At 47.6% G+C, this 24222-nt stretch overlaps 1 protein-coding gene across 1 annotated transcript; it reads left to right on the plus strand.

Moving 5' to 3' along the window:
* The first annotated feature begins 21453 nt into the window (after positions 1-21453).
* CKS2 (CDC28 protein kinase regulatory subunit 2) lies at positions 21454-23972 on the plus strand. Its single transcript, XM_064735967.1, has 3 exons — positions 21454-21657; positions 22465-22592; positions 23533-23972. Exons 1-3 carry the CDS (start codon positions 21599-21601, stop codon positions 23583-23585), a joined length of 240 nt encoding a protein of 79 aa, XP_064592037.1. The 5' UTR covers positions 21454-21598; the 3' UTR covers positions 23586-23972.
* Positions 23973-24222: the final 250 nt, after the last annotated feature.

Consider the following 24222-nt stretch of genomic DNA (forward strand, 5'->3'; position numbering starts at 1 on the left):
GAATCAAGTTTACACATCCCCACCCCTCCGCCTGTCAAACGCTTGCACTGCAGTGGTTATGTTACTAAGTACCTCATTCCAGAAGGCATGCAAGGAGACAAATTAACAGTGGTTTTTTGTGTCTTCACAAAGAATCAAGCTATTGTTTCCCATAGCCTTTAATGTTTCATCTAAAATTAAAATCAACATGCCCAACAGCATCCAAAGGGGTTCTTTTTTTGGTTTTTTTTTTTTTGTTTGTTTTGTTTTGTTTTTTTTTTTAATAGAGAATTCATGAAATGTGAACTACCAGCAGCATTTTGAGAATCAGTGCATAATACAACCCCTGTCCTGAGCCTGAAGCAAGAGTCATGAGGGTCCTAGGTCTGTGCTGTACAGATGGTAGAATGAGTGGGACCAGTGGGTCAAAAGTGGCATTGCTGTGCCAGAAATGCAGGTGATTCCAGCATCACAAAAGGGAGGTTGAGTTGGAAAATAGGCTGGAGGAGAAGGGAAACTGAAATGCCTCTAGCTCCCTCTGTAAGCTGGTAGAAAGTTCTTGCAGGGTTTGAATTTCTAGTAAAACACCAAAAAAAAAAAGAGATATTACAGACATGACAGTTCTAAGATACAGCTGAAAAAGGTTAGAGAAAAACACCTGAAAAAGGTCAGGGAAAAGCAAGGAGGAGCAGCAGCTCCCTATGGGAAGGAGTGCTGGGAGTGCAATGTGGTGACACAGACAGCAGGTTTAGGGTCCTGGGCCAGGCACAAGCGTGCCTGACACGGAGGGAGCGGCAGCTCAGGCCAGGCCATGCTTAAAGCACCTCCTGCAGGCTAGGCTTGACCCATTCTCCCCATGAGGCTCCCTGGGATGGGGGCCTCTTCCCACCACTGTCACCAGTGGGAAGGGGTCACCAGCAGCTGCACTGCCTCAGCCACCACAGGCAAGTCCACCCTAAGGGAGGCACATACCCATGACTCACAGACCACAATAAAAACGCCAGAAAACACCACTGTATACAGGAATGGTTTCCAAATCTGCACTCAGTCCCTACTTTGAACCTCTGATTACAAGATTATGCCCCAAAACAAAAGTTTTAAAAAATTGTTTTCAAATAAACGTTAGCCCTAAGGCCTAATATTTTGAGCCTGCATGCCTCTCTTAAAGTGACGACAGGTTCCTGGGAGGAACACCAAGGTGCAGGAGCTGCACTACCAGACTAAGCCAGCAGAAGCTTGCAATTTGGTGTGCCCTAGCATGAGGGAAAGCACACAACATGCATCTAATTTTCAATGGAAGGAGATGTAAAAATAATTGAAAAATACTATGGAATAAAACATGTGCTGACATTCTATTGTTCCCTTACATTTTAGTCCAAGATCTGCTGAGATGGCTAAAGACTTTTCACTGATTTCAAGCAAGTTCATATGAATAGTTAAGAGGTGGGAAGTGAAAATCCCATTTTTAGCACATCTGCAAGACAGCAAAACAGGATATCCATGACAACATCACTAATATTCCACTAAAAACACGAAAAGGCATTAAGTTTTAATACCTGTAAAGCAAGATGAATCAGTTTGCCTGTTTCTCTTTTGTGAATTGGCTCATTTTTTTTCCTTTTTTGTAAAGGTAAGCCTGCAAATGCATGGATGTAATGACTAATATTCAAGTACAGCTGAGGAAAACTTCAGTCAAGGATAGTCTTAGGAAAACTAATAATTTAGAGCAGGGGCAATCCATTCATTACATAAAGGCATATGTCTGTAAAAACAGGAGAATGTTTCAAATTAAGCATATTTCCAATATATGCCATGCTTAGAGGTGAAGTTATCTGAAAAAGGCTTGTTTCGTATCAAATTTGTAAGATGGCTCCATGTACACATGTCCTGAATGAAATGCAGAAGTGAATTTGACAAATGTTTTTACTCTGAGAAGAAGGAAAGACAGATTCGGACAAAATGCATTTCCAGGCAGGATCTTCTTCCCATCTGTGTTATAACTGGTAAATTATTTTCTGTATAGCTACTGCATGATAATGTATAATGGAAGAGTTTAACTGATGGATGTTTTTCTTTACATGAATAATTAAAAGGATGATGGAATGTGGAAGGAAGATATGTTAAGAACTAAGAAACCAAAAATACCTAATATTTACTTAACTGTGAATTATAAAAGAGGTTTACCTGCCAGAACAAAATCAAAATTTTGTGTATCCCCTGCAATAGATTACTTTTTAGTATCTAAAATAAAGGAAGAGGGGAGTCATGAGGAACACTCAAATTGGACACATATAAGCAGGAAAAATTAAAATAAATACAGAATTAGTTTGCAGGATCCAAAATCGCGGGAAAGAATTCAAACAGCTACTCAGTGCAAGGCAAATATTTTGAAATAGGTTGCAAATGATCACTGGAAAACAACAAATTAGATGAGTTCCCTTAAATTAAAGCAACACACTGAGTGAAATTCTGGTATAATATTCCCACAGGAACAGAAAGAATAAGATAACCACAAGTTACTAGCAAAATCACTTCAGGAGCAGTGCATTTCATAGAGCACATGTATATCCCACAGAAAAGTGGTGAGTACTGCTGTGAACTTAAGGAAGCTGTTCATAATACATATAAATCATTTAGCTCCATTCATTTTGTCAGTGATAGGACAACACAGTGCATATCCAAGAAGGATACTTAAAACCCAAAGAGACTAAGGAAAGATTCAGGCTGGGAAAAATGCAAAAATATTATTGTATGTAAGCAGAACTAATTGTTCCCAAAGTTTCTGAAAACTAAGTTCTGTTTCACTCCAATTAAATTAAATTAAAGGCTTGATTAAAAATGTCAGGAGAAACTGACACCAATTAAATGTGTTGCATTTGATCCCAGTTCTACCAGTGGTCCAAAAAGACCACTGCCCTAGGCCTGACTCATCACTGAAGCTTAGGTGCCACACATAACAGAGAAGCAAAGGGAAAATCTGTCATGCATGTAGGTGGCTCCTCAAAGTGGGGAAACCCTGCTGTTTGACAGGAAGAAATGTTACTTTTTTTTATGGCAAGAGAGTGGGAACTCTGGTCCTTTATGTTCATTTTCAGGCATCTAGATCCTCCTGCCTTACAAACTTTGTAAATGTTCCCACAGTGTGACACAGGTAATAAGCACAAGAATTGTTATTCTTTGAGATGAAAATGTAGATGTTCCCTGTGCATTATCTTCAAAAATTCTGTTATCATCCAGTCTTCTTCAAACAAGAGCACATCTATAATACTGCCTTAACCAAAACTCACAAGTACTGTCTTTGAAAGAAAAACTTGTCATTTACCATAAGATCAGTGAGCCCTCCAGTGGCTATTTTAAACCTTAAATTGTAACAATAACCATAAGAAAAAATATTTGTATGTATATGGTTCACTCAGATTACACTTGATTTCATTCATATTTTTTCATCTTTTACCACTTTAACTAAACAACACTTTAGGCAACCTTTATAATACTTGCAAACAGATGTATTTTCAGCTACAAACACTCTCTTTTACTCCTGAGCATCTACAAAATTTATAAGTGATATATTTTAAACATTTGAGTAATGTCACAGAAGTCAATGAGCAATATTTATGTAAGGGAGGTGGGGAAATATCAATACAAAATCAAAATCCTAGCCTATAATCCTGTAGGATATATACCCTATCTCTTGGAACTACAAACATCTGGGACAATGAATAAACATTCACAGGCTTTTTCAATGTAAAACCTAGCATGTGGCAGATTTAACATAAATAAAAAAATACCTCTTCTCATAAAGGAACCTGTTTTTCAGCCATGGAACCCCTTGCAACAAGATACTGTGGAGGCCCAAAGACGACCTAAACATTCATGAAGCAAGAATCCATATGGGCAAAGAAATCCCTCAAGAACCTAGACTAAACTAGGAATGCATCACCACAATACTCTTCCAACTCTTACACTGTGCCATTACAGAAAGTAACCACTTGAGAAAGCTGCAAAGATAAGTTTGGCTGAAAGTATCTTTTTTCAGGTCTAGCACTGACATATTCCAGTTTAAATAAAACCTTACTTAAAGTATTTAAACACTGTATGAAAAATATCCAGTAACTGAAGAACTCTCCACTACAGATTCTTTACCCTAGATCCACTCCAAGACACTGTCATGGTGCCCTCCATGCAACCTCCATGAAAAATCTGAGCAGGACTGTCCCTCATCCTCATTTGACAGAATCTTCTTCTGCTTGATTCTCCAGTTATTATACAGTATCATCCTGAATGTGTTTTATGAGCATTGGTTGCTATGGAAATCATCTGCTAAATTCTGCATTATTGATTTTGTTTAACAGGGGAATTGAATCATAGAACCATTAAGGCTGGAAAAGACCTTCAAGATCATCGAGTCTGACCTTTGACAGAAGCTGATGTTGTCAACTAAACCACAGAACTAAGCACCATGTCCAGTTGTTTCTCAAACAGCTTTAGGGTTGGTGACTTCACGACCTCCCTGAATTATGATTTTTAAAATTTAAGATTTTAGCTGAGGGTTAGAACCAATTCATACTGAAGTTAGATACACCAATGATAAGTTAATGATTATTAGATGCTTAAGTTAAAACTAATTGTTATATTATGAGCCTATTTACAGAAGGAAGCGGAGCAAGTGGACCATTATAGGAACATATTGAAACCAGTAGAACAATGCCCAGCATCTGGACTCTGTGTTAATCCACCACAAAGCAAAGGGCCTTTGATTGTGCCAGAGGGTTACGGAGACCTGACAAAGACATTCCTGACTTCATCCCCAGGACCACTGGGTGGGACTGAATCTGGAGCCAAATCTGAGACCACCAACCCAATAATAACCTCATTCTAATACAAAGCAGGGATGGGAGGTGCTGGGGTTATGCATATGTATTATTTTGGGAAATAAATAGTAGGCAAAAATCCTTGTGTGGCGTGGTCCTGCCTTTTGGGAACAAGCCCACCCCTCCGCCACCCATGCCGCCCGCTGGCACAATAAACATACCCCTTTCTAACTTTGTCTGTGACTCTTTGTCCGTGACTTTTAGTGTTAATAATTCACTCCTGGGCAGAGCATTCCAATGGCTCAATAGCCCTTTTCATGAAGAAATTCTTACTGATGTCCAACATGAACCTCCCTGGGCACACTTGGAGCCTATGTGCTCTTGTCCTGTCACTGGTTGCCTGGGAGGAGAGGCTGACCCTGAGCTAGCTACACCCTCCTGTCAGGCAGTTCCAGAGAAGGATAAGGCCTTCCCTGAACCTCCAGGTTAAACACCACCAGCTCCCTCAGCTGCTTCTCACTTGAGCTTCAGTCTCTTTATCAGCTCCACTGTCCTTCCCTGAACATGCTCCAGCACCTCAAAATCTTCTTGCAGTGAAGGGCCCAGAAATGAACATACAATTCAAGGTGCAGCCTCACCAGTGTTGAGTACAGGGGACAATCACCACCCTGGTCCTGCTGGTCACACTATTGCTGATACAGACCAGGATGCCACATGAGCCTGGGCACAGCTGGCTCATGTTCAGCCACTGTCAACCAGCACCCGCAGGTCCTTTTCCAGCGAGCTGCTTTGCACTCTGACCCCAGCCAGCAGCACTGCCTGGAGCTGTGACACAAGGACCCATCACTTCACCTCACTGAATTTCATGGAACTGGCCTCTGCCTATCAATCCAGCCTATCCAGATCTCTCTGCAGAGTCTTCCTACCCTCCAGAAGATCAACTTACCTGCCCACCTTGGTGTCATCAAAAACTTACCGAGGGTGCATTCAATCTCCCCATCCAGATCATTGATAAAGATGTTACATAGGAGATGCACCAATACTGAGACCTGGAGAACCCCACTAAGTGACAGGCCACCAGCTGAGTGTTACTCCATTCACCACCACTCTCTGGGTTCAGTCTTTGCTTTAACTCAGCAAACAGAGCCCTTGTCCAAGCTGTGGGCTGCCAGGTTCTCCCGGAGAATGTTCTGGGAGACAGTATCAAAGGCTTTGCTGAAGCCCGGTAGACAACATCCACAGCCTTTCCCTCATCCACTGGGCAGGTCACCTGGTCATAAAAGGAGATGAGGTTGGTCAAACAGGACTTACCTTTCCTAAACCTACACTGACTGGGTGGGCCCAATTCCCTAGCTGTCCTCTATGTGCTGTGTGATGGCACTCAAGATAATCTGTTTCATAACCTTCCCTGGCCCGTATTCCCTGGATCCTGCTTCCAACCCTTCCTGCAGCTGGGCATCTCACTGACCAGCCTCCAGGTGTCTGGGGCCTCCCTGGTTAACCAGGACAGAAGATAAATAATGGTGAGTGGCTGGGTGAGCTCCTCCTCCCTTCCCTCAGTGCTTGGAGAATCCCATCCATTCCCATTCCAAGGGGCACAGCAGGCCATTGACTGCTTCCTCCTGGACTGCAGGGGTGTGTTCTGCTCCCCATCCCTGTCTGCCAGGTCTGAGCAGGTTCTTATCAGTACTTCCACAATAAGATCCATAAAAGCAGAGTGAGAGAATTAAATCTCAATGAAATCACACAGATCAACAATAGCCTCCAACCTCTGCAATGATCTGAATGGACCCCAGATATTCTGTATTTCTATATTTATCCTGCAAGCTGGGCACTTCTATAACTTGGGTATAATTTATTCAATAATCTATTCAAGAAGACCTTCAAAATGCAATTCTTGAACCGGCATAGGAACTGCATGGAGCATGCATCAAAATTGGCTCTATTTTCCAAGGGAGTTTATCCTCCCTCAGAGGACAACCCTCAGCAATTCAACTGGATTATTTTCTACATTTACATTGTTTCATTCACAGTCAACAAGAGAAGGATAAGGCCTCCCCTGAACCTCCAGGCTAAACACCCCCAGCTCCCTCAGCTGCTCCTCACAGGACTTGTGCTTCAGTCCCTTCATCAGCTCCACTGTCCTTCCCTGAACATGCTCCAGCACCTCAATATCCTTCTTGATCAGAGCTGAACACACAATTCAAGGTGTGGCCTCACCAGTGTTGAGTACCAAAATCAAACCATATTATCATCAAACCATAGCACCATTCTTTAGTCTCTCCACAATTTTGTGCAGATCAAAACAAAAATAATCCATCTTCTGCATCTACTAAGGGAATGTTAATTAGCACACAACTAAACACTTATGATAAAGTCCTTCAAATTAAGTAAGGCAGTAAATCCAAATTTAACTATCTAAATTGAGATAAATTCTGAAGATCAAACCTTCAGAGACAAATATTGTTAAAACTACACATATAAGCAGTCTGAGAGTGCTTTGGGGACGACTAGTGTTGCTGAATACTAGGCAAACACTATATAAAGCCATCAAATAAAATCAAAAATAGAAAGTTGCCTTACTGAGTATAAGAATTAAGTGAGACTTGTTTTCTATGGACTCATGGTTTGTGGCTCTGCAGTCTCAGAAGGCATGTACACCAAATGCAAAAAGATATTTACCCCGGAAGCATTTATGCAAAGCTTTTTGTCCCGTCTCTACTAGATTCTCTGTCTAGTAAGGTGCAGTTTTAATTGTAACATCATGCCCCACCAGAGTTCTTCCACTCAATTTGCCTGCCTGTTGTCATGAAACCTGCAATAATTTATCAGCATTTGTCTTAAGTTTGAGCCAATAGGTTCAAAAGCTAGTTGAGGATCAAAACTAATGAGAATTACAACTGTGTACACCTTGCTTCCATAAGAAACATTGAAAATATAAAACCATACATAACAGTGTTGTGGTGTGTTTTTAAGTTTTTCAGTTTGCTCCCCCATTCTATGTATGATATCCCCCCGTCCTCTGTAAATGGTTCCTCCCTCCCCAGTTTTCCCGCCACTGCTCCCCTGGCAGTTGGTCTCCATAGTAACCCCGACCTTCAGTCAGTTTCTCCTCCCCTATTCTCCCTTATAAGTAAATGTTTTCCCCTCCCTGGGCCCAGTCAATCACCCCCCTCTCCTCCCAGCTTTCAAGAACCTTCTTCTCTCTGGGGGTTGTGGTTGGCTGTGGTCCCCGGGCCCCTCCTTTACTTTGTATCCGTTGGTTACTTATGTATGTCAGTTATGTTTAACCTCTCCCTTTGAATTTCCCAATTGGATAGCTGGGCTTCCCTCCCTTCTCCTCCCCTTTCCTCTAAAACCCGGTCTCTCCCCTTGATCAGGGCCATTTTGCTGGCTGGTGCCTACCTTCGTTGGTGCCTCCAGACCACCAAATAAACCGACTTTCGCACCCTCAGCAAGTGGTCGCCTCCTTCTTCGTCTCACATAGCGCAACTCCGAGCTCAACATCCAGCCCAGCCTGAGGCCAACGACGCCGAAGGGGGCTGGCTTCCTATGCGTAGGGGCGTCGGCCATTCTCACCCCTTCAGCTAGCCGGACATAGGGCCGCGGACGCCCTCGCGCAATGTGGCGCCCAACATGGGGCCCGAATAGGTGGACATCTGACCACTGACCGGACCCCTCGGAGTTGGACTTTATTGTTCCTTTGGACGCCAGACTACCCCGGGTGGTAGCAGGCCCCGTTGTAGGGGCAGCGCTCCCTGGGGATCGGAGTCGGGATCCCTCGCGCCCGAAGAGGACGACTCCGGAGACGAGGACCCTCGCCTGGTTTTTCTTTTGCCGCTGTCACTGGACTGGTAAGGTCGGGCCCCGCTCTGGGGACCTTTCTGACTCCCCCCCTGCCTTTTTAAAACTCCCTAGGGGTACATGCCCTGTGTCGGGGACCTACCCCCTGCCCTCTTTCCTTGAGTTTTTTCCTCACTCCCGCGCCTTTTTTATTTTACCCTTCCTGTGGGACCGGTATCCCCAGACTTGGGGCCCGGACCCACCACCCAAATTCCTTTTTTCCCCTCACTGAAACCCCAGACTTGGGGACAGTGGGGGGAGCAGGGGCTGGTGGCAAGCAGTTCGTTGTTTTAGTTTTCGTTACTTCCAGGCGAGTGGTTGAGTCACCAGAGGATTTTCCCCCTTTCTAGTAGCAGCGGTTCCTGCGCTAGAAAGGTGCCATGGGTGCTGGCTTGGGAAAATCCCAAAAGGAGGTATATTATGTTATTAAGGGTTTGTTGCTTGGGAGTGGTCAGAAGGCCCCCAAGCGAGAGTTAAAATGTTTAGTTAAGTGGGTCTTTTCCAAGTTCCCCGAAGTCTCCCCGGAACTTGTAAAGCAGCCACGGTTTTGGGCAGCCGTTGTGGCAAAATTGGAAGAAGCCGTAAATTCCAGGGAGACAAAATTGGCTACCGTGGCATTTTGGGCAGGCAGAGTGCAGGCGACACTCCGCTCATCTGGGGAGCCTAGGAAAAGTCCCGCAAGTTTTGGTTTGTCCCCCCGTTCCCCTCGTTCTGTTGCCCTTACCCCTCAAACTGTTCCCTCTTCCTGCAGGCAGGAGCCCTCGAGGGGGATTTTAAAGGCCGACCAGAGGCAGGGGGTCCATCCTGCCCCTGCTCCCCCTCGACCTGCTCGGCCTCCCCTTTCGAGGAGCCCTGGCCAAGCTCCTCCTCTATCCTTACCCTCTACCCCAGTTCCCAAGTCCCCAGTTCTGAGTCCAAAAGTTGTCCGGTTTTCTGATGGTTTCCAAAATGGCTCCTTTGGAGCCCAAGATGGCGGCGACCACGTGGTTGTTCCCGCCAGGCCTCCCTTCTTCTTCCTTTAATCCTTTCCTCCCAAGTGCCAACCCCTTCCGTCCCCCTGACCCAACCTCTTTTTCGGTTACCCCTTCTTCATATCCTCCCTCTGTCCCTCCCATTCCTCCGCCCTCCGCCCCACCGTCAGCTCCTCCCCATATTTCTCCCCCGGTTCAGCCCCCCATTAGCTCCTCCCCCGCTCCGCCTTCGTATTTCCCTCCGCCTCTGAACGTCACCAAGGAGGCGGAAAGGGGTGGTTGGTCACGCCCACTCCCTCGCCCTGCGTCATTGCCAGACCCCGCCTCAGCCTTCTCCAATTCCGGTTCCCACGCTCCTCCTTCCGGTTCCCACGCTTTGTGTTCTGGGGCGGGGGGGGAGGGGAATGACCGGAAGCCGGGGCAGGTGCCTTTATTGGAAGCCGCTCCGATTACATACCACCTGAGCGGGGAGGGTAGCCCTCAGGCCCAGTGGGTGCCTTTAGCACAGGCCCGGATTAAGGAACTGTGCAAGGCGCAGAAGGACTACTCCTGGGGGTCAGAATACTTCCGGGGTATGCTCCGTAATGCCCTTGCACAGGGAGATCTGGTGCCGGCGGACCTGAGGGCCCTCTTCTCCAGCCTTGTACGACCAATGGAGTTTAGGGTCTGGGTAGGAGAATGGAGAAGGGAGATATTGGAGGTTCTCCCGAGTCTTTGGGGGAATCCTGCAATGTCTCACGACGCGGATGGTTTGGCAATCACCCAAGAACATCTTTTGGGTGAGGGACAGTGGGCAGAGGGGGCAGCTCAAGCTAAGGCCCTATTCCCATCCCAGCTTGTGGAAACCGCCAGGGCAGCTGAGCGAGCCTTCTATAAGCTGGAGGTGGTGACCTCCCAGTGGGAGGATGATGAAGTCCGGCAAGGAGCACAAGAGCCGTACATGGCCTTTATCGAGCGCCTCTACCACTACGTGGAGGCGCAGGCGATCGGGGACGATGACAGAGAGAAGATGCTCCAGCGAATGGCATACAGCAATGCCAACGCGGAGTGTCGCAAAGCCATCCGAACTCTCCCTCGAAGTCCCCAACCCACGATAGAGGCCATGATAGAAGTCGTGGTGCATCAGGTTTCCCTGACCTCACGGCCTAAAAGAACATCCGTGGCTTTCGCCGAATGCCCCGAGCCGGACTTTCTAGAGTTAGAAGCTGTCCCCGCTGCCAGACCCCCAACACCTGGGTCCGGCAGGAGACCATCAGCCACCCACCCCTGTCATCTCTGCGGCAAGACCGGGCATTGGATGCCCCAGTGTCCAATGCCAGGATTATATGGAATACAGAAGGAAGCGGGAAAGGGAGGAGAACAAAGAGACAAAAAACTAGACCCAGAGCGCAGCCCCTCCCTGCGCGCAGACAAAAATGTGGCGGGCCGTTTAACAACATGCGGGGAGGAAGGAGATGAGAGGGGACCGCCGACATTTGCTTTGCCGGATTTGACAAGTTTTTCGGACGTGACAACATCAACCTGTGGTACTGTACCCGCACTTAACACCATGTCCTCTGCTTCCCCCTACAGGCTGCAGCTAACTAGGGACATTTATCTCCCTAGTAGTGACATCCAGCTGGTGTCTGTCGACCTGCAACACCCGGGTCACTGGAGGGAACTTGGACATTGCAGGTGGACCGTGGTCGGAGATGCGAAGCACACACCGCGAGACATTCACATCGTCCCTGGTCTGGTGACTACCAACCGGGACCATTTTGTGGTAGGGCTGTACTGTGTCCGACCCCCACTCTTCCTCCCTAAGGGACAAGTTATTGCCCAGGCCATCCCAGTTCCAGATAGAGATCACTGGAAGAACTTTGGAAAGAAGACATCACCTCTGACCGTGGCCTGGGCACAGCTAGTGGGGAGGGAGAAGCCCCGCCTGACTTGTCAACTCTCGTTGGGCAGGGACAAAAAGATCATGAGGGGTCTTTTAGACACGGGTGCAGACGTGACGATCATTCCCCCTCGGGAGTGGCCATCACATTGGGGCTTGCAAAGCGCTGCGGGCACGATCTCAGGTGTTGGGGGCCTTCAATTAGCCAATCAGTCTAAGAGCATTGTACAAATTAAGGGGCCCGACGGGCAATTGGCTTCAATACGCCTGTTCGTTTTAGACTACACAGAGCCTCTCTGGGGAAGGGACCTATTAGCCCAGTGGGGAGCCAAAATTGACCTCCCGAAGACTCCCCAGGTTTTTCGGGCAGTGGCCACTGAGGAGCGCTGGACCTGGAAGCTGAATTGGCTTTCAGATAAACCTGTACAGGTCGTGCAGTGGCCACTTAACAAGCAAAAGTTAAAGGCGCTCAACGAGCTCGTTCAGGAGCAGTTACTGAAAGGCAACCTGGAGGAGACCATGTCACCTTGAAACTCCCCAGTATTTGTCATAAAAAAGCCAAATAAGGACAAGTGGCGGCTCCTGACCGACCTCCGCCAAATTAATGAGTTAATAATCGATATGGGTCCTCTTCAGCCAGGGATGCCCTCCCCAGCAATGCTCCCCCAAAAATGGAATTTGGCTGTGATAGATATAAAAGATTGTTTTTTTCAAAATCCCCTTCACCCAGACGATGCCCCGCGCTTTGCGTTCACGGTTCCGTCCATCAACTGTGAGTCCCCAGCCAAGCGCTATCATTGGCAGGTATTACCGCAAGGCATGAAGAACAGCCCTGTGATCTGCCAATGGTATGTCGCTTTGCTGCTGTCACCTATACGTACAGCCCTCGGGGATGCCGTCATTGTCCACCATTATATGGACGACATCCTTGTGTGTGCGCCCGACCACAGTCTGCTTGCCCATGCGATTGACCTGACAACCGATGCATTGGTCGCTGCAGGGTTCGAGCTCCAGCAAGACAGAATTCAGCAGATGCCACCTTGGAAATACCTGGGCCTTGAAATTACGAAGCGGACCATTGTTCCGCAGAAATTGGCTATTCGGACAAAGGTCCAGACCCTAGCAGATGTCCATCACTGTGTGGGGCTTCAAACTGGGTGAGACCCTGGCTGGGCATTTCAGCCGAAGACCTAGCCCCCCTTTTCAATTTGTTGAGAGGGGGAGAGGGGCTTAGTTCCCCTAGGGTTCTCACCCCAGAGGCAGAGGTGGCCTTGGAAAAGATACAGAAAGCTATTTCGGCCAGGCAGGCCCACCGTTACCATCCGGGCCTGCCCTTTAAATTTATTGTACTGGGAAAGCTGCCACACCTCCATGGCATCATACATCAGTGGGATGATAGTCTGAAGGACCAAGGCTCAGGAGATAAGCTCTTAATAATAGAGTGGGTCTTTCTGAGCCACCATCAGTCCAAAAGAATGACACGGCCACAGGAGTTGGTAGCCGAACTGATCCTTAAGGCAAGATCGAGGATCAGGGAGCTTGCAGGGTGTGATTTTTCATGCATACATATCCCAATTAAATTAGAATTGGGCCAACTAAAATTAAAGACCTTTGAAGAACTGCTGCAGACTAACAAATACCTTCAGTTTGCACTAGACAGCTACACTGGGCGCATTGCAGTAGATCAGCCGGCCCACAAATTATTTCATTCGGAGTTCAAATTATCGTTAAAGAAGGTTCAGAGCAGGGAGCCACTGGATGCTGTGACAGTTTTTACCGACGCATCTGGAGCATCCCACAAGTCAGTCATGACTTGGAAGGATCCTCAGACTCAGCAGTGGGAGACCAATGTTGCTGTCGTGGAGGGCTCTCCACAAGTTGCTGAGTTGGACGCAGTCGTCAGGGCGTTCCAGAGCTTCCCAGGACCTTTCAATCTGGTTACAGATTCTGCATATGTCGCAGGTGTAGTGTCACAAGCTGAGTCCACGGTTCTTCAAGAGGTCACAAATAAAAGATTATTTGATTTGTTGAACAGGCTCGTCGAGTTGGTCTCCCACCGTGAGCACCCTTTTTATGTAATGCATGTGAGATCACATACTGACCTGCCCGGGTTTATTGCGGAAGGCAACCGTCGTGCAGATTCACTGGCCGCGGCTGCTGTTACGCAGGCTCCTCTCCCAGATGTGTTCGGTCAGGCTAAGATCAGCCACCAACTTTTCCATCAAAATGCGCCTGGCCTGGTTCGCCAATTCAATCTGACACAGGAGCAGGCTAAGGCGATAGTGGCCACATGTCCCCAATGCCAGCATGATCAGATGCCTACCGTAGCCTCGGGGGCTAATCCCCGAGGGTTGGCAAGCTGCGAGGTGTGGCAGATGGACGTAACACACATTCCATCTTTTGGCCGATTGTGTTACATCCACGTCTCAGTGGATACCTTTTCCGGGGCGATCTATGCTTCTGCCCACACAGGCGAAAAGGCAGCGGATGTTGAGAAGCATCTGCTTCAGGCATTCGCTGTCTTGGGCATCCCTAGGGCCCTAAAAACAGATAACGGCCCTGCGTATAGCTCCAAGGAGCTGCGAAGCTTCCTGCAGCAATGGGGAATAGTCCATAAAACCGGCATCCCCTATTCCCCGACAGGCCAGGTCGTGGTGGAGAGGGCCTACCAGAGCCTTAAAAAGATCCTGTCCCGGCAACAACCGGCGATGAAGGTGGAGACCCCCCACGTCCGGCTGTCAAGAGCACTGTATACACTTAACTTTTTGAATTGCTCCTTTGACAGCCAAAATCCTCCAGTGGTCCGATATTTCGGCAGTCACCAGCAGCTGCAGCCTAAAGCCAGGCCACCGGTTCTTGTAAAGATCTGGAGACCTGGCAGACGGAGGGCCCCTTTGACCTGGTGACCTGGGGGAGGGGATATGCCTGCGTGTCTGCTCCCTCAGGCCCCAGGTGGATTCCATCCAAGTGGGTTAGGCCCTTCGTCCCGAAGCAGAGGACCAAGAAGGAGACAGTGCCACAGGTCCAGCAGGCATGTTGGCGTCGGCGGAGGAAACCATACCATCAACCTTCTTCATTTTCTCCCGATTTCCCCCCTGTCTCGGAAGAACCTTCTCCTCCAGCTTCTCCTCCACCCCTTGACCTTTTGTATCATGTTTCCTCCTTTTCACTCCCAGCTCCAACTCCTACCCCCTGTATGTTTTATTTAAGTTGGTTGTTTGGGGAGGAACCATTTTTGTGAATTCTGTATGCTTTTACAGTTTTCCTTTTGTTTCAGTTGCATCTCCCCGAATGGCCCCCGCGTTGTCATCGCTGGCTCCCAACCCTGGCGTGTTGCTGCTGATATTGTTGACCTGCGGACTCCTTCTGCCACCTTCGGAGCCGTGGGTCATCCCCCAGCCAAAAGTCAACATCTGGCGTGCCTTGGCTCAGTCGTTAGGACAGGACAGTATATGCCTTGACACCGGCGCAGCAGAGGACCCGATGTCGTCTTGCCTTGTGGGGATCCCTTTCTCTCCGGGCGAGTTCCCCTCTGCCTTCCAGTCTGCCCTTTCCCCTATTTTGGCCCGGAGCCTTACTTTCCTCCCCGGTTTTGAACCTAGCAATGCCTGGAGAGACGGAGTGGCAAGGCTGGATCCTGCGCCCTCCGAGCCCACAGAATTACACCTCCTCGGTTCCGCCAATTCCTCTATTTGCTTTCAGTTTGATTATACCATTACCCCCATAGAGAGGGGCAGTGAGGTGGTCCAGCAGACAAAGAAAGAATATCAGGCGAACCAGTGGTGTCGTGCCGTTCTTAAGATCGTCGGCCCCACTACTACTAAGTGGACCCCTTACGCCCTTCCCAAGGGGGTGTTTTTGATTTGTGGCGACCGAGCGTGGGCAGGCATCCCCTCTGGCCTGGTCGGAGGGCCGTGCACTTTTGGCCGGCTGACGCTGTTTACCCCCAACATCACTCAAATTATCAATTGAAAAAGGTCTAACATCACATCCAGATTGGCCAGAACCAAAAGAGATCTAAAAGATCTCACAGAGGATTGTGATGACGAAATTACTCATTGGTCACACTCAAAATCCGTCGCTTTTACCATCCTTTTGCCGTGGGTATCAGTGGCGAAATCTCGAGGTGAATTGGGCTGCCTGGAGTGTTGGGTGGCTAAACAAGCCAATCTTACTTCAGCCGTGCTATACGACCTCCTTACAGACAAGGAGATTACAAGGAAGGCGACGCTCCAGAACAGGGCAGCAATAGACTTTCTATTGCTGCTCCATCATCATCACTGCGAGGAGTTTGAGGGCCTCTGCTGTTTGAACCTGTCCTCTCGAGCCGAGGATGCCAGACACTCTATCCAAAGACTCCGAGACCTCGTCCATCAGGTCAAACAGGAGGCGTCAGACTGGCTGGGGGACATATTTAAGGGTTGGGGCCTTAGCGGGTGGGCCAGTTCGGTATTAGAATCTGCTTGTAAGGTTATTTTGAGTTTGATTGTACTTTCAGTTTTGTTTATACTTATCCGCGGTTTGGTCCAAAGACTAATAGCCAAAACCACATCAATAACTGCCAATCATGCCGCAATTCCCCTGGAGGAACATTTCGAGCTGGAGGACCTCTCTTCAGAGGCCGAAGGAGCTGCGGACGAGGAGGGGTCAACCGAGCCGCCTCAAGAATATCCAGGGACAGGCAAACTCCAGCCCAAAGAAGGCGAAGACTGGCAAGACCAGCCGCGGACACCTTATTTTTGAGTTATATGGACATTCTTGTTTTCTTTATTTTATTTGTTAAGAAACGGGGAGATATTGTGGTGTGTTTTTAAGTTTTTCAGTTTGCTCCCCCATTCTATGTATGATATCCCCCCGTCCTCTGTAAATGGTTCCTCCCTCCCCAGTTTTCCCGCCACTGCTCCCCTGGCAGTTGGTCTCCATAGTAACCCCGACCTTCAGTCAGTTGTATTATATAATTCCCCCTCCCCTATTCTCCCTTATAAGTAAATGTTTTCCCCTCCCTGGGCCCAGTCAATCACCCCCCTCTCCTCCCAGCTTTCAAGAACCTTCTTCTCTCTGGGGGTTGTGGTTGGCTGTGGTCCCCGGGCCCCTCCTTTACTTTGTATCCGTTGGTTACTTATGTATGTCAGTTATGTTTAACATCTCTCTTTGAGTTTCCCCATTGGATAGCTGGGCTTCCCTCCCTTCTCCTCCCCTTTCCTTTAAAACCCGGTCTCTCCCCTTGATCGGGGCCATTTTGCTGGCTGGTGCCTACCTTCGTTGGTGCCTGCAGACCACCTAATAAACCGACCCCAGCAAGTGGTCGCCTCCTTCTTCGTCTCACCTAGCGCAACTCCGAGCACAACACCCAGCCCAGCCTGAGGCCAAAGACGCCGAAGGGGGCTGGCTTCCTATGCGTAGGGGCGTCGGCCATTTTCACCCCTTCAGCTAGCCGGACATAGGGCCGTGTACACCCTTGCGCATTACAGTTCATCTATATGTGCTATGAATGTGATTTACATTCAAATTACTCAAAAGTTATTAACTGTGTATATGATTATGACTCATGAAGAGAGTACAAAAGGTTCCTTCACTCTGATCTTCCTATTCTATTCAGAAAAATACTTTCAAGCATCTGACATTAGTGTTTTATAAGGACATGTTTGAAAACTGAAGCACAGTAGAAGTACATAAAACTTTTCTTTTTTAAAATATCTCACAGAACTAAACAGGAAAAGCTGCAGAGACTTTTAATTAGAGACTGCTATGCACAACACAGATAGGAATTTTTTCGTCTCCTCCTTCTGACAAAAAGTACAGAAAATATTTCCATATACCATAACTTACATCCTGAACTTTCCATATGCAATAGTTAAGGCGCCCTTCATGTAACATGAAGGCCTTACATGGGCCCTTCATTGCAACACTACCCACCTATCTCTGTGGATGCCTTAGTAACAAGCAAACAGGTTACACAGAGCATTTAAACCTGTTCCTCTCTAGATACACAAAATCACCCCCCACAAAAAAGTTCATAGTCCATCTTTAGCTCTGAAGAGCCTCTGTGCTACAGTCATGCTGTTCGCATACAGAGTGCAGAATAATAGTGCTCCATTTTATACGTGCTTGTGTTACAGCTACAGGGGGGAGGGATGCTCAAGAATATTCTCTTTGTGTTCTGCCACTTTATCTTAGTGTTTCAACAGCAATGTAATCACAGCTGCTGCCCTAATCAGGTCTCTGAGCAGGAGCTTACATTCCAGTTGCACAGCTCGCTCAACGTTTCTCCAAACAAACCTATACCCCAAGGCTATGTGGGATACTTTTTAATCTGTGCTATGGTAAACTTCTTTTATAAATGCTTTAATACACGCCTTCAACATGCTGAGGCAAAGGTATACGATAAGGCTTCTGAGCAGCCTTTTGCTTTAATAAATATGGGTATTTGTGGTCTCACTCGCTTCCAACCTAGTTCAGAATCTTTGGAGTGAGGATTCAAGTCACCACTTGATAATCTTAATTCCAGAAAATAACTTCTTCAAATATGAAAACATATAACAATTAAAATTAAAAGGTCATTCTAAAGCACAGGAGAGAAAAAAATTACTTTTGTTGTACACTCTGTATTTGCAAAAGTTGCAGTGGGAAAGCATAACTGACACAAACATAGAAAGCAGGCCTCAAAGAGAGACAGGATGAGTTTGACCTAAAACATTACTGCAGAAAGCAATTTTTTTCCAGAAATGTTCTAAGACATTAAAATTATGTACTGATAAGAAATGCTTCCTCAGGTGTAGACAAAGCTGCCTTGACTTCAAGCATTTTTGTTCTCTCCAAACTGTAGAGAACAGTTTACTTCCTTCTTTGCAATGTGACTGACACAGCCTTTGTGAGTAACAGTATCCTGAAGACAGTGATGAAGCACCTGTTTCATGCAGTACCACACAGCGTGGCTGAGGCCGGACCTCTGGAATTCATGGGGTCTGACATCCCTGCTCAAGCAGGGTCACTTACAGCCCATTGCTCAGAATCATGTCCAGATGGCTTTGGAAGGTCTCCAAAGCTGGAGACTCCAGCAGCTCCGTGCTAGTGTCCCATCTGCCTCACAGTAAAAAAGCCTTCCTGACGTTCATAAGGAACATCCCACGTTTCAGTTTGTGCCCTCTGGGCCTGCCAGTGGGCACCACCTGGTTCTGGTCTTCTTTGCTTCCTGCCTTCAGGTTTTCACACACAGGTTTTCATCTTCGTAGCCCTTCATTGAACTCTCTCCAGCAGCTCCACCTTTCTCTTGCAGTTAGGAGCCCAAAGCTGGGCACCAGCAGAGGAGTCACTTGTGCTCTATGGAGGGGCAGGATGACCTCCCTCAATCTGCTGGCAACACTTGGCCTTACTGCAGCCCAGGGCACTGCCAGCTATCCTTACTGGAAGGACACAGCACTGGGTCACATTCAGATCAGGGCTCATCAGAATTCCCTGGTTCCTTTTCTGAAAAACACATCTCCAGCTGGGGAGTTCCCACCGTGTACTCGTGCCTAATGCCTATCTATGGTTGTTCCTCCACAGAGACTTCGCTCTTCACCTTGTTCCACCTGTTCCCCTCAACTTCATGAAGGTCCTCTCAGCCTATTTCTGCAGTTCCTTGACTGGGCAGCACAACCCTGTGGTTTCTCAGTTACCCATCCCAGCTAGGTGTCACCTGCAAACTTGTCAAGAGTACACTCTGCCCTACCATGCAGTCATTAATGAAGATGTTAAAAACTGGGCTCAGGTCCAGTTTTGACCCCTGGGACACTTCCTGGTCTCCAAATAGACTTGTGTCATGTGTCACCATCCTCTGGGCCTGGCCATTCACCTGAGGTCACTGTCTGCACACACAGTCCACACATTAACTGCTTCTCTTTCAAGGTAGAGCCTGGAGCCAAAAGCCTTGCTGAAGTTCTGCAAAAACTGCTCTCTCCCTCGCTCTCTATCAGGTTGGTCAAGAGCATGATGTCCCCTTTCACTTCTGAACGAACTCAAAGGAGAAAGGCTTACACACAGCCTTACATAAAGACCAATTTTCTCTCACGTTCAGTATGCATGAGATAAGCAGAAAGCTTATAAAAGAAGACACAGAGAGGAAATGTCCTTCATCCACCATCATGGTGGTTTGATCTTTCTTCCTCATCATTACACAGTGATAATCCTAACAGAAATCATTGTGTACATTCTGCCTCAAGTATATAAAAATAACAGTTGTGCTGCCTGAAATTACACTAAAAAATTCCAAACCTGTCTATTTTGAATAACCTAACCAAAACTTCAGAAAACTTACAGGTGGTTTGTACTTTTACAATTATACTGAAATATAAATTCGTTATGTAGATTTCACACATTCAGCTAGACCAGTTCAAAAACAGAGACTTCATTTTTCCTGTAAATGACCTGTGCCTAACAAGCTCTAATATGCAGTCAAATTAAGAGAAAAATATTACTGCTAGATTATGAGAAGCACTTCTTTTAATGGTTGCACGGTGTGAGACTGGCTTAAACTTTTTTTGTTTAAGGCAAGCTGGAGTGCCAGTAGAAACAATGCTACTAAAAAAATCATACCTATTACCCACGCATGTGTATCAGCAGTCATGCATCACATGGATTTGCTTGGTTTTTTTCCTACATCAGAACTGTTTTCAGACAGATGCATTACATAACCACAGGCAGTACCCACGTTTCTGGCAGCACCAAGGAAGCAAAAACTTCTTTCAAGACTTAGCTCCTTTTTTCTGCAGAGGCCCAGCAAGGACAGGAGAGGAGAGAGGAGCACACCACGGGCAGGGGGCATGGAGAGTGGGAGGAATTTAGACATTAATAAACTCTTTACTGCAAGGGCATGAAGCCCTGAAGAGACTGCCCAGGCCAGCCATGGGTGCCCCATCCCGGGGGTGTTCACAGCCAGGTATTCAACCTGAGCAACCTGACCTGGAGAAAGGTGTCCCTATGTATTCACGGTTTGTGCCTGGAACGATGTGATCCTTCAGGCCCCTTCCAACCACTCCATGGTTCCATGATTCAATGAAAGCGACCGCGGGATCGCTCTTTCTGGCTTATCTCTCCCACCGTGCTTATCTCATCCCACAAGGCAGAAGTAGCACGGCTTATCTGGGGACCCATAGCACCTCCCAGCAAACCGTGGCAGCCTGCTATACGCGCATTCCCAGGGAAGCATTCCATGGTTTGTTTCTCTTGTTAAGGATGCTTGTAACATCCTTAATGCTGAAACTGCTGTAACTGAAATGCTGCCCGCAGTTCTGGGCACACCTGCACCCCGCGTTTTATCTGGGTCACGCTGACCAAATAGGACTGACGGTGCAGCCATTCCCGACAGCTGCGCCCCAGGACACCACGGGCTTACAGCAGCTACCCGGCAGCGAGGGGACAGCACCATTTTAAAGTGAACACGACGCTCAGTTAAAAGGACGAAGGCATGACTCCTTCACTACTCTGAAATACGCATGCTCTCTGTACACCGGGGACTGGACCGAGCCGAGCCCGGCCAACTCGGGAAGGGAAGGGCAAGGCAAGGCACGGCAAGGCAAGGCAAGGCAAGGCAAGGCACGGCAAGGCAAGGCACAGCAAGGCAAGGCTGAGCCGGGCCGGGCCGAGCGCAGCAGCGCAAAGCAATGGCGCAGACCGGCGGGTCGAGCTGCGCATGTGCGACGTGGGCGCAGCGGCCCCACCCCACCCACCCCGCCGTAGGCTGAAAGGGCCCGCGCCTGCCCCGGCCGCCGCTGGCCAATCATCAACCGCGCCCCTTCCCCCTGCTAGCCCCGCCTCCCCGCTTCGGGCCCGAGCCGCCGTCTGCCCGACCGCTACCGCCTGTTACGTAACGCTCCCCCGCCCGCCGCAACCGCCGGGGATTGGTTGGGAGCGGCGAGCGCGCGAGTCACGCGGCGGCGGGCTCTGGTGGGGCGCGCCAGCGCCGCACGCGATTGGCCGGCTCCGGCGAGAGCCAATGGGAGTCGAGCCGCTGGATTCAAACGGTGCGGGGCGCGGAAGGGGGCAGTTAGTGCGCGAGGCGTCCGTGAGGGAGTCACCTGAGGCCGCTGCTCGTCCCGCTGCTCGTCCCGCTGCTCCAGCCTGCGCTGCCGCCCGCCATGGCCCACAAGCAGATCTACTATTCCGATAAGTACTCTGATGAGCAGTACGAGTACCGGTAAGAAGCTGTAGGAGGGTGCGTGAGGGCCAGCTGGAGCGGTTAGGAGGAGCTGGTCCGTAGGCGGGCAGCTCGGGCAGGCCCCTCGGTTGAGGTGTGCGGGCTGCTCTCAGGGAATGAGGCGGCTCCGCCGGCAGAATAGAGCCAGAGAGGGCGCAAGGCCAGCGGGAAGGGGCTGTGCCGAACCCCTCCGTGGGGGCTTTCCGGGTGGCTTTGGACTGGTGGGACGAAGGGGACGAATGACCGAATGCTGTTACCGGTTGGCGCAGACCGCTCGGTGAGCGGCCCCCACAAGCTCTGGCCACAGGGTGAGGGCGGAGGGGCCATAACCGCTGCGCCAGCTCCAGGGAAGAAGTTGTGGCAGAGCCTGGGATGGGGCAGCGTCGTCCCCTGCCGACGGAGAACTGTTGAAGTTTAACTCTTCTGGACTTGAAATCGGTATTACAAATACTTTAGAAGTCCAAAGTTCTTCTTTTTCAAGTAGCTGATATATCAGCCTGTTGCCAGGAGCGCATGTTTCTCTGAGTATATAGTCATTGGAGTCTGAAGGGGTCTAAATCTCATCTACTAGACAGTTTGGCTCCCAATTTGCAGTTGCTTTACAGATGTAACGTTTAATAGTCGTAAGTGATTTTAAACTGGGTTCTGGGACGGCTTTCATAATCAAATTCATGCCGAAATTCAGTACTCTTGTTTTTTTTATAGACCAAGTGAGCGTTCATAACGCAGTAACTGTCAGTGCAGGTCTCTTCCAATTTTCTAGTGTATAGTATTTTGTGTATGCATTTAATAATTAAACCTCTACAGACATGTGATGCTGCCACGAGAACTTTCAAAACAGGTGCCAAAATCTCATCTGATGTCTGAAGAAGAGTGGAGACGACTTGGTGTTCAGCAGAGTCTTGGCTGGGTTCACTATATGATCCATGAGCCAGGTGAGCACATCTGAACAGAATTAGGCAAACGAAAAAGTCAAATATCAGACTGGAGATGTTCCTGCCTCTGCCCATAGAAACAGGCTTTTTGTGAGCTCTTAAATAACATAAGTATGCAGTGACTGAACCAAATTTAATAGAGCAGCATATCTTTTAGTCATAAAGCTGACTTTATGACACCTACTTTTTTGTACAACAGCTTAATAGATGCTCGTGTAGACAAGGTCCTGTATTAATCCTCTGAAAATTCTAGAGGATAGTTTTAACTCTAGTTGTAGAGCCTCCTGAAAAATCAGTATTTCAGTTAATGGGGTGTGAAGGCCTAAGACCCTTACTAACTAGGATGTTGGTATTACGGGATCAGCCATTCCAGGCTTGTGCCATTGACTAGCTTGACTAAAAAGTAATGTAAACTGCAGCAGCATGAAGTTCCAAGTTTCTGAAGAATCAGGTGATAAAATGAGCATAGCTTTCCAGTGTTTCCCTTATTTGGGTACCTTTGATATTTTAGACTTTTTTGGAGGCATTTAAAATTAAGAAGACTGATTATAAGGTGAGCAGGCTGTATTAGCCAAGGTGGATTTTGTTGGTGTTTCATATGTGCCCAACAGACAGTATCAGCAGTTTGTCAAAGTTACAGTAATAGTGTTTATCAAGTAGCCCAATGTGATGAGGCATTATAAAATACTCTGGATTTTCCTAGCATTTCCCTCCTGTAAGGCTCTTAAACTTATGATATTGCCAGCATTGGGTACAAAAATAAAAATTTGACTGTTGTAAAAGTACTGCGTACTTGGTCTGTTAATATTACACGTGGGGCTATACTTAGACTTTCTAATTATTTATTTGAAACTAAGCCTCAACTATCGTTCAAGATTACAGAAATCGCTTTAATCAAGATTTGTACAAACTCACACTTTGTTCAATTTTCTTTCCGCAGAACCACATATTCTGCTCTTCAGAAGACCGCTTCCAAAGGATGAGCAGAAATAAGCCTTGGCCTTTTGAATCTTCTGGAACTATGTATAGGAATGTATATATGTTGGATATATTCAGTGAATACTTTAAATTTACAAAACATACATCCGAACCTGTGCATGAGCTGTATTATTCACAGCAACAAAGCTCAGTCAAATGCAATTCCAAGCAGGCTGCTATGACGTTCAAAGAGTGATGAGTTTATCTTTTAATGTTAATGTAAGTGCCTCTCTGACTTAAATTTTGTTTGTGCTGCATGTTCTAATTAGCTCATCACTTGTTAGTGTTCTGTAACTTTTGCACTCAAGTTTTCTGCTGTAGTCTAGTATGTTCAAATCCAGTAGTTCAACTGTTTAGTAGTAAGTAGGCTTAAGAAATAAACTTCTTAAATGTGTTATGAAACCTCAGTGTCTGGAGTTGTGATTTAATGTTTTTAAGACTGCCTGCTTCAAAAAACAAAACTCATTTGATGAACTACGTATAAACTTAGGGTTGAGTAGTACTCAGTATTTTGAAGAGCTTCTAAGGCTCCTTTGTTCAACTTTGCCAATGCCGATTATTTTTTACTCTGGGGTTGTAGCCTGCTCTTCCTGTCTTGCATCCACTTTATCACCTAGCCTTTGTGGGAGGTGGTTCTGTATACTGAGTAACT

Source organism: Zonotrichia leucophrys, chromosome Z, assembly GCF_028769735.1.
Source record: "Zonotrichia leucophrys gambelii isolate GWCS_2022_RI chromosome Z, RI_Zleu_2.0, whole genome shotgun sequence".
NCBI classification, from domain to species: Eukaryota; Metazoa; Chordata; class Aves; order Passeriformes; family Passerellidae; genus Zonotrichia; species Zonotrichia leucophrys.

Bases quoted from the DNA above. Each gene is read 5' to 3' on its own strand.
- CKS2 (XM_064735967.1), top strand. From the start codon at position 21,599: ATGGCCCACAAGCAGATCTACTATTCCGATAAGTACTCTGATGAGCAG. The intron at 21,658-22,464 runs GTAAGAAGCTGT...AAACCTCTACAG, and splicing joins GATGAGCAGTACGAGTACCG to ACATGTGATGCTGCCACGAG. The intron at 22,593-23,532 runs GTGAGCACATCT...TTCTTTCCGCAG, and splicing joins CTATATGATCCATGAGCCAG to AACCACATATTCTGCTCTTC.